An 11,181-nucleotide genomic window follows, 5' to 3' on the forward strand; every position below is an offset into this window, starting at 1 on the left:
TTCACGGTAATGTAAACTTTTTATTTTATTCGTAAAGCGCATAGATACGTAAAAGATGCAATAGTAACTAAGCGCTACCGAAACTTACTAAGGAATTTCTGTACAAACGTTTCCATTGTTCTAGAGAACCAAATATTCCTATGTGTGGCTGTGTGGCTAGGCCATTACATAAGGCTAAATCGTCTTAATAAAAATATCGTGGCAAAATGTGTAGGCATACGTGGGTAGAGAGTAATAAATAACCATGTTAAGCGCCAACGAGTCGGGTAACGTAGACTCTGGAGTTATCAAACTGCAGTAACCCTAGATGATTGACGTCATTTAACAACATACATTAGCAGTTACTCCCGGCATACTCTATGTATTAGGTCATTAATGCAAAATGAATTAGATCCAGTTAATGACGGTACACTGTTTGGTTAGTCGCACAAACATTAGACTTACTATAAGTTGATAGGGCTGGTAGTAATGTTGCCTATGCATACAATTGCTTACAGGTGCTGAGATTGAAACAAAACTATTTATTAGAGAGTCCTTTCATGCATTTTGTAAAGAAAAACGCATTATTCACCAAACCAAAATTTTCAACCTAATTGTTTCAAAATTATATTATGAACCTTATTGCTAAATAGTTATGTAGGTAAGCGTTCTTAAAATTATTTATTTATTTATTTCCCGGTATCAAATTAGGGTTAAATTTAAATTAGATGATAATGCATGTATGTAAACCTAATTAAATACTATCTTTATAGAAGCTGTGTTGATGCTGCAAAGGCAAAGGATATTTTCGACATAGGAATGCAAGCATATCGAGTTTGAGCTCACTGAATATGGCTTGGATTAGTCGTTACTTACGAGTATATAAAAATTACCGTACCTTTTACAATCTGGGACTGCTATAAACTTCGCAAATATTGCCACTAAAAATTCACTAATAATACCTATCGACAATATAATTATAATATGAGGTTTTGGCCCATAAGTAGTGTTCCACATAATAATTAATAGTAACATATGTCGATGATCAAGAGTAAAGTAGGTAACTAGCTTGTTGTCATTTACTTAGAACAATCGTGCTCAAGCGCTCGGAAGAGACCGTCAGTCAACAAACACATTGTTTGAACTAAGCAAATTAAAACAAAAAGCCGTCATAGTTCCATATGAAGAAGTTTTTAAACATTGCAGCAGGATATTGCGTTTTAGCGTCAATTCGCTGAGCCAATGAGTGGCCAATAACTGCTCAAATAGAGGCTGGTAGGATTTCATTTTGCCTCAAGTGTTTCTATGACCTTTCACAAATCATAAAGCTCGTAAAACATCGCTGAGAAATTTAGGCAAACTTCGGTGTAACCGATTAGAAATATGAGACGAAACTCGGCATCCTGAACTTCAGCCAGGGCATCAAAACTGTGCACACAATCGATTATAGTTCAAATTGTTTAGATGTCAGTTAAGGATGTAGATAAGTTTAAGTTTGTTTTGGTTATAACTCAGAGAAATCGGAAACTAAAAAAAATCATTTAGGTTGGTCCAAATTATCTTTAGGAAACTGTTGTGTGACCAATATACCTAATAAAAGTTTTAAAGTGTCGTTTATAATAAGATTCCGGTAAGGATATATGTATTTGCAGGTATAAAGCAGGTACGACAATTTACAGGTTCTAAATATTACATTTTCCATGATCACTGTGGCCCGTGGCAGCCCTAAGAGGGAGTCGCAGTCCTGGGGAATATTATCACTTAAAAGGACATTAAAAGGCAGTTCAATTTTATAGCATGTTCATCCTCCCGGAGCTCACAATAATGTTGACGAGCTTGCTCCGACGCACTCCGCAGTTTACTATGAATATTATATTAGGTACTTATTTGATAGCTCGAGAAGTTTAGACAGTGATCGTCTTTGCACTATAATGCATGAGGTAATTTACCTGAGAGAGCTCGAGTGATACTTAAGCGGAAGCCAGTAAGTTTAGTGGTAATTTTTTAATTTTAGTTACTTGTTATATTTTTAAAACTAACCTACATAAACGCTTGGTATCGTTATGCTACCAGTTTGTCATTTTAGAATTTGTATGTTTAATTTAAAATTAATGATTTGACGGTATACTCGTACGCTAACCCAGAACAGAATTTATTTTAGCTATACTTGGTCACTTCTTCTTGTTATCCACTGGCAACACCAGTTAGAACTGACAAAATAAACCTTAATCAAAACCACTTCAATGAAGGCTCTAAAAATTATAAGTCATTATTAGTTAACTTCCTATTCTATTAAATCAAATTAAAATTAAACTTGTATAACAAAGTTATATTATGAATTATGAAGCAGCGTCATATACTAAATATGGGGCATTATCTATGAAAAGGGACTTTATTGTCGACGCACAGCGTCGCGCGGCATTGTATTTACATCGGAGCATCGTTAATAATGGCGTAAGCGCCATCGACAATAACGTCCCTTTTCGTAGATAACGTCACATATGTATAGTCATATTCATAAACACACGCCCATGCACACACATGACATTGATCTCTTCTCTTCAAACTTACCAAATTTTATCAAAATATGACGTAAAAGAAAACTACAACAATAAAAATCGGCTCAATTTTCATTGTAGATTTTTTTTTATGTAATTGCCGTCCAGGTCAGAAGTAAGCCTTTTAAAATATTAATTAAAATCACTTTGGGCAAGTACACAAATTTGATGACCCCCGCTAATAAGTAGAGTATCTAATCTCAAAGGTGAGATTATTATTCTGTCCAAGTAGCTCGCGAGGTGACGTTTGCAGGGGAATATTTTAGTGTTTGAGGAAGTTGGGGAGTTTGTAATTAGTTTGGTGTAGCACCTAGCAGATGGCTCTACAGTCTTTGCAGTATCATCACGCGCCATAACTTTTTCATTTGACGCGTACGCGCCCAACTTTCGTATTTCTTTTTATTAACATTGGCATTGTAACGAAAATAAGAGTGGGCGGAGGTAGGTAACGAAATAATGCTTACCATATCAAGTAACACAATTTTGTTTCATCGAAGACTTAATTTTGTTTGTTACTTTTCCAAGAGACTATATGCGACTACAATATTGTTAAAGGTACTTTGAATTGACTTTTAAGTACGTATTGATTTTGAATGATTATATATTATTTGGATTCGATAGGTATGTAGGTAGTATTTTCCTCGCGTTGGTGTGGTGAAAATTATTGTATTTCATCGGTCAAATTCAACTTTGCCCAGTGTCTACTTGTACTGGTAACCATGGTAACTCCAGGTTTAAACGGTTAACCCCGGGTTAGTGGAATGGTGCAAGTGGCCCTAAAAGGTTAATAATTTTGACCCCTTGTAAATCTAATAACTATTTTAAAGTATTGTTAACATCTATAAAAGTTAATTACGAGAGCAGACTGGTATTTTTTTAAATCTAAAATAGCCAAATGAAAACACAATTTCATTTCACCAAGTAATCTTCTGCTGTTCCAGCGATTTCACATAAATAAATGGTTTCAACTGTAATTCGATTGCTTTCTTCGGAGCTAACTCTCGGTATTCTAGACAAGAAACGGTGTAATAAAGAGAATAAAATTCTGTTTGCCGTTCTGATAACAAAATACCTAAATATATAAAAAACAAATGTACTTTGAAGTGGAATCACGTACCTTGGCGAACTTACTTAGGAGAGGAACCAGCCTTTGTGTCTTTTTGTATATTAATAATTTCCCCGGGCCACACACGGGCCCATAATGTATACCTTACGTTATTTTTTCATACTTCGCTGTCAAGATTGTGAGGAGATTTTATTTTATACGTGCAAAGAATGTAATGAGTGAAATCATAACAAGAACAGTTATGATTCGCCTTCTGTGTTGCGATATGCCGATAGAATGTTGAGTGATATGCAAAATATAGCTGATGGTTTTCTACACGGGAAGATGATCTTTGAAGGTTCTTTCTTGTAAATGTATTGCATAGTAAATATTTATGCATTCGCTACTGACACTGCTCCATATTTTGATAATAATAAATAATAATTTGGCGTACGTAGAGAATGTATTTTAAACACAAATATACAATTATTTGTTCAACATACGATTATACTTATAAAATATATTATGAGATCGTATATAAATATATTTTCTAGTCACGGCTTGTAGGATGAAAATTCCTTGAAATGTAGATTATGCTAAGTGGACATTACCATACTAAAGCGATCAAGTTAGAATTTAGAATGCAGAGATAGGATACGATGATATAGCTGAAAGTATTTAAGTTGGACAAACTTTTCAGGTTTTGTTTAGAGATAGACATCGTGAAACTAAATGAAGTCTATGAAATGTCATTCATGTCGACTCGGATATGGGTGAATATGGTATCTGTGATATATGTACATGTATATTATACATAGACATGTATCACAGCTGACTTGGGTCAGTGAACTCGCGGGTAGGTTAAGATTTCATAAATATTTAATGTCATGTTTTGGTGGTAGTTTTGTAACTCTCTTCGAAATACATCTTTGAATACGAACAACGCGTTTGGCCTTTTTAATTAGTTCCTGGCTCCCATATATCTCATTTGGCGACGAATTCGGACAATTAAGCGTGCGGCAGTGAAAAAACAGTGTTATAATGTCGATTGGAAAGTTGCAAGTGTTACAACCGTTTGATCCAAGCGCGGACGATTGGGCGTTGTATGTGGATAGGTTAGAACAATATTTCATCGTGAATACCGTAACGGAGGAATTGAAAGTCCCTACGTTAATTACAGTGATGGGCAGTGCAAGTTACGAGTTACTAGTGACATTGTGTACGCCGGACAAGCCGTCAACAAAGAAATTTGAAGTGTTAAAAGAACTGATGACTAATCATTTACAGCCTAAAAGGAGCATAATGGCGGAACGTTACAAATTTCGTCAACGAATACAAAAAAAAGGCGAGTCGTTGGCTGTCTATGTCGCGGATTTAAAGAAGTTGACTAAATATTGTGACTTTAAGACTGAATTGGAAAATAATCTGCGGGATCAATTCGTGTGCGGCATAGCGGACGATACTATTAGGCAGAGGTTGTTCGTAGAAGACGGGTTGACATTCGCCAAGGCCTGGAAGTTGGCGGTTGCCATGGAGGCCGCAGAGAAAGACGCAGCGGCAGTCGATAGTAGGACGCGCGGCACTGGTAAAGAGGTCGTGGAAGTGCTATACGCATCGGCCAGCGGGGCCAGAACACAGGGCTCGTCGGGGCCCTGGAGGGCTAACGGGGCAAACCAGGCAGCGGGGCGCAGCAAGGCGGCGTCGCAGGCATGGGCCGGGCGCGCGCAGGCGAAGCCGGCGCCCGTGGCGGGAGCGGCAGGAGCGCCGCGCGGTCGCGATCAGGGCCAGTGTCGTGCTTGTGGCGGCAGTCATGATGCGGCGACTTGCAAATTCCGCATTTATTCTTGTCGCGTATGCATGCAACAAGGTCATTTAAAGAAGATGTGTCCCCGACTACAAACCGGAGCGAGGGTGCATGCGTTGGATGCAAATGAGGAGGATGAGGAGGAGTTGTTGAACGAGGTACCATTTAACGCTTTATCTGTAGGCAATTTAAGTCGTTATAAACCGTTTATGATGACATTGGACGTTAACGGAATATGTTTAGAAATGGAAGTTGACACCGGTAGTGCCATTTCATGTATAAGTCTAGAATGCTATCAAAAATTATTTAAACATTTACCTATTTTAACACCTAATGTATTACTCAACTATTACGCAGGAGGAGGTTTTCGCCCATTCGGTAGAATTACTCCAATTGTTAAATATAAAAACAAAGAGATATCTTTAGATTTATTTGTTATAGATGGGGGCAAAAACCCATTGTTAGGTAGACAATGGCTGTACGAATTGACAATGGGTTTGGAGCAATTTAGTTGTAATAAAATCGATACCAAATGTGAACTTACTATGGATTCATTGATTTCTAGGTATAAGGATGTGTTCGCGGACGGGCTCGGGCGGTACACGGGCGGCCCGGTGGCGCTGCGCGTGCGCTCGGGCGCCGCGCCGGTGTACATGCGCGCGCGGCCGCTGGCGTACGCGATGCGCGCGCCGGTGGAGCGCGCGCTGGACCAGCTGCAGCGGGACGGCATTATCACGCCGGTTGAGACGTCAGACTGGGCCACGCCGATAGTACCGGTAGTCAAGCGTGATGGAGGTATTCGCATTTGTGGCGATTATAAATTAACACTGAACAGATGTTTAGAAATTGACCGTTTTCCCTTGCCTAGAGTTGAGGACCTGCTTGTCAAATTACACGGGGGGGAAACGTTTTCAAAAATTGATTTGTCTCAAGCTTATGCACAATTCGAGTTGGACGAGGCATCAAAACCTTATACCGTAATCAACACGCATAAGGGCTTGTATATGTATAATAGGCTAATCTATGGGCTATCATCGAGTCCGGGGATATTTCAAAGGAAACTGGAACAACTTTTTGCAGACTTACCGCGAGTAGGCGTGTTTCTTGATGACGTAATTATAACGGGCGTAGACAGGGAGGATCATTTGCGTACATTACATCAAGTGCTAGGACGCCTCGAGAAATTTGGGTTGAAAGTAAAGAAAGAAAAATGCTCATTCTTCGCGGAATCGGTGACTTATTTAGGGTTTCGCATTAGTAAACAAGGGGTTCACACGTGTCCGGAAAAGATTAAAGTCATTAAGGACATGGCGATACCGGCCAATGTAACCGAGCTTCGCTCATTCATAGGAATGATTATGTACTATGGGAAATTTGTTAAGAATATAAGTATGACGTTAACACCATTGTACAAGTTATTAAGGAAAGGCGCGTCGTTTATTTGGACCAAGGAGTGTTCGGAAGCGTTTAATGCCGTCAAGCGTTATTTGGTTTCCAGTTCGGTTTTGGCGCACTATGACCCTGAACTTCCGTTATGTTTGACTACGGATGCGAGTTCGAGCGGCGTCGGGGCTGTGATTTCTCACCAGATGCCAGATGGAACGGAAAGGCCTGTTGCGTACGCGTCCAGAGTGCTCAATGCGGCGGAGGTAAATTATTCTCAGATTCAAAGAGAAGCCTTGGGAATTGTGTTTGGTATAAAAAAATTCCATCAGTACCTGTACGGCCGAAGGTTTTTGCTAAGGACCGATCATAAGCCGTTGGTTTCCATATTCGGAGATAAGGGAGGTATTCCAGCGATGGCCGCAAGCAGACTACAAAGATGGGCGGTAATTTTATCGGGTTACCAGTATGACATAGAATACGTGCCTACGGACAAAAATGGAGCTGACGCATTGTCCAGGTTACCAGTGGGGAAGCAGGCAGCGGACAGGACAGAGGTAACATATGTACAATTCGTGCAGGATTTCTTACCAATTACTAGTGATCAAGTCAGAACCAATTTAAAAACAGATGATCTACTGAGAAAAGTGGTTATGTATTTGCAGTCAGGTTGGCCAGCAAAGTGCGACGATCCAGAGCTGCAGCCGTATTGGGTAAGGCGTCACGAACTGTACTCAGAAGCAGGATGTATCATGTGGGGCTACAGAATGGTGATACCCACGACATTAAGATATGACGTTCTGCGTGAGCTACATATAGGCCACTTTGGAGTTGTCAAGATGAAAAGTCTTGCCCGGAGCTATGTTTGGTGGCCCGGCATCGATGCTGAAATCGAGAAAACGTGTCGGGAATGCACCACATGCGCTTTGGAAGCACCGGCCCCAGCCAAATCTACACCCCAAGCTTGGCCATATCTCGAAGAAGTTTGGAGTAGGGTGCATATGGATTTCCTAGGTCCCTTAAACGGCATGACCTATTTAGTGGTCGTGGATTCATCGTCCAAGTGGATCGAAGTAAAACAAATGACGAGGACGACGGCAGATGACGTCATCAGAGTTTTAAGGGAGATATTTGCTCGTTTCGGGCTACCAAAAGTTGTGGTATCGGACAATGGCCCGCCGTTCACGAGCGGAGAACTCACTCAGTTCATGCAATTTAATGGCATAAAACAAACCTTCTCTCCGGTGTATCATCCATCTTCAAACGGAGCAGCAGAGGGTGCAGTAAAGCTAGTCAAAAAAACCATTTTGAAGGCGTTACGGGATAGGCAAGACATGGACGCTGCGCTCCAGTCATATTTACTAGCGTATAGGAATTCTATTCACAGTAGCACGGGGGAGTCGCCGGCGAGGTTGCTGCAGCGAAGAGGTCTGCGCACACGACTGGACCTGCTGCGTGCCGATGCCGGCGCCAGGGCGCACGAGTGTGCGCGCGCCGCGCAGCTCCAACAGCGCGAAAACGCGGGGGGCGTCTCGAGGTCGTGTAGTGTAGGTGATAATGTTTGGGCTAGGAATTTTAGCAAGGGGGAGAAATGGGTTAGCGGTACGATCACGGAACAATTGGGTTCACGTAATTATTTGGTGCAAAGGGAAGACGGTCAAATTATTAAAAGGCATATAGATCAGTTACGTAATAATTCACGCTTAGCTATAACGGCGTGCCCAGCGGCGGTCGATGACGATAATAATAACCATGAGAACTCGGAGCCGTGTGCGCCACCGGAGCCCACCGCTGTGCCTCCCGCCCCGATACCGAAACGTGTGCCAGTGCCCGTAGAAAGATATGGTAATCCCGTATTATATTAAGTACTGATTTGTAATCATAGAATTAGTAAAAAAAAAAAAAAAAAGAAAGAAGAATACTGGTTTGTACTTTATAAATAACTATATTTAAGGAAGTTGTATTTATTATGGTATACCTACTTGTGTACTTGTCGTATGCATAGTGGACACGGCTTTTCCATGTCAGTCTTATTAGCATTTATTTAAGGATTCAATTCACCTGGCCTGGAGGAGAAGTTTTTCACAGGATCCTTAAGTACTTGCTATATTGGTGGATGGGCGACGACCGTACACTATGTAGTTTTAGTTAAGTGGTAGGGTGTGATATATGTACATGTATATTATACATAGACATGTATCACAGCTGACTTGGGTCAGTGAACTCGCGGGTAGGTTAAGATTTCATAAATATTTAATGTCATGTTTTGGTGGTAGTTTTGTAACTCTCTTCGAAATACATCTTTGAATACGAACAACGCGTTTGGCCTTTTTAATTAGTTCCTGGCTCCCATATATCTCAGTATCGATGCATTCAGTGTAATGCCCTGAACAAAAATAATAGTTGCAACTACCCCCACCACTTTCGCGCTTGTCATCTCATATATTTCGATACAAGTGCGAAAAAATTCGAAACGAGTGGCGATAAATTAAAACACGACCGAAGGGAGTGTTTTAAATCGACACGAGTTGCGAATTACCTATTCGCACGTGTATCGAACAACGTTTTACAGTACATATGGCACTTTAAAGTTTCGACATACGCACGAAAAGTGCTATTTTATTATTAGTATTTTACGGAAGTGCGGAAAAGTAGCCCCATATGTACTGTAATAGTATATTTACACCAATCTTGAAGTTCGGCCCTCGACTTCGCACAGCGTTTGTACTTTTCGGGCCTACAGGCCTGCCATCTTATACAACGCAATCATTAAGGCGCTGTTACTATAAATAATAAATTATAAATCGATTTTGTGTACGAATGAAAATTTTATGCCTAAAACCTATGCCTGAAACTGTCGCAGGTAAACCCTTTTTTGTCTTCGTAATAATCATTATCATTTAAGCTTCGGAATTTTAATAATTTAGCTATGTAGCTTTGGGTACGATTAACGAAAAATGTAAACAGACGCATTAATTAAAGTAATGCACAAGACTGAAACAACAATTTCGTCTGCCGTTATCTTGAAAAAACTAACCAGACTCATATAAACCCTTACATGCCATTAACATTCAACAAACGTTCGTAAGTAGGACCTGAAATAGTTATAGTTAGCAGTAAATAATTGGTCGCGTGCAGGGCGTCGCGGCGCCGACGTCGGTGCAAGTCGCACTGCGACACTGGACTTGTAACTTATTTCTTAATTTTACACACAAGTCTCTTTCGGCTAGATCACGTAAAATGTTTAGCAAAATTGGCTAGCTAGTTACTCGAGAACGGGTTTTTCTGATCTTATTCGGAACTGGTGCATAATGACATTCTTTGCACACTTGCAATAAAATTTACAATGTTTTGAGTTTTCAAAAATGTATACGGTATTCAATTGAGTTTGTTATGGTACATAATAAATAGTTTAATTTTTTTATCAAATAAATGGCTACTTGGTCCGCGATCCGCGACACATCCTCTGAGGCGTTTTAAATCTTTCAAACAATTGATATAGATCTATTAATCAGCCTTGACATTAGCATTGCATGTAATATAGGTAACTATCGTAACTTTTTAGAATATAAGCTAACGCTTACAATGAGTATATATTTAACCAGTAAACTGTGCAAAAAAGTATCGAAAAAAGATTACATTTAAAAAATATCACCCAAGCGATCACTTTCGCCTGCGCGTGAACGGCAATTGGCTCCATGAAATCAGGCCTCCTGGGCGCTCGGTAATCAACCCAGAGAATGTTCGAATTTAACGTAGAATCTTTTTTGTAAGGAATAAAAAGATTTCTATCATGAAGGAGATGCCGTTATAAAGGTAAGGGGAAATTCCAATTTGTGATGATTCTAGTCGAAAATTAACATAAGCCTAGTTTCTTTTCGGAGGGGTACATTTTAAAATTAAAGACATTGGCGTAAAAATGCTATCACTGTTGTACGATTAATTTTCGTACAACTGAACCTGTTACATGTTACTTATTTCTCAAAGAAATAAAATCTGCTGTAGTTGGCGGACTAGATGTAGGTATGAAACTGATCTGAATTTTGTTAAAAAAGTACGTAGGTATTATCCAGCCATAGCCAAGCATAATGCTTGGTTAGCGCGTGTCAGGAGCGCGGAGGGAGCTCTAAACTCCGCCAATTTACGCGGTCGGCCCGCCATCGCCATTACGATTATGGAGTTATGGGGATGGCTGCTCCTCGCAGAGATTCGCGTCTAGGTGCTTTACTCCCAGATTCCCATATTGTCTACTCAGTAAGTGATCTTAAAAGTGATTAAGTGTCCTACCAGTTTTTAATTTATTTTAAAATGGTTGGGATGGCTTTTGGCCTATCTTCCTCGAACTTTAGAATTTACATTCATACAATTTTCATTAGAAAGTCCGGGCAGCTTATACAAAATAAATGTTAAAA

The 11,181-nt window shown here is 40.0% G+C and overlaps 1 protein-coding gene across 1 annotated transcript; it reads left to right on the top strand.

Moving 5' to 3' along the window:
• The first annotated feature begins 4,552 nt into the window (after positions 1-4,552).
• Positions 4,553-8,634, top strand: LOC134648183 (uncharacterized protein K02A2.6-like). The gene has a single exon (XM_063502666.1). It carries the CDS (start codon positions 4,624-4,626, stop codon positions 8,632-8,634), a length of 4,011 nt encoding a protein of 1,336 aa, XP_063358736.1. The 5' UTR covers positions 4,553-4,623.
• Positions 8,635-11,181: the final 2,547 nt, after the last annotated feature.

The sequence above is a fragment of the Cydia amplana genome, chromosome 5 (genome assembly GCF_948474715.1).
Source record: "Cydia amplana chromosome 5, ilCydAmpl1.1, whole genome shotgun sequence".
NCBI classification, from domain to species: domain Eukaryota; kingdom Metazoa; phylum Arthropoda; class Insecta; order Lepidoptera; family Tortricidae; genus Cydia; species Cydia amplana.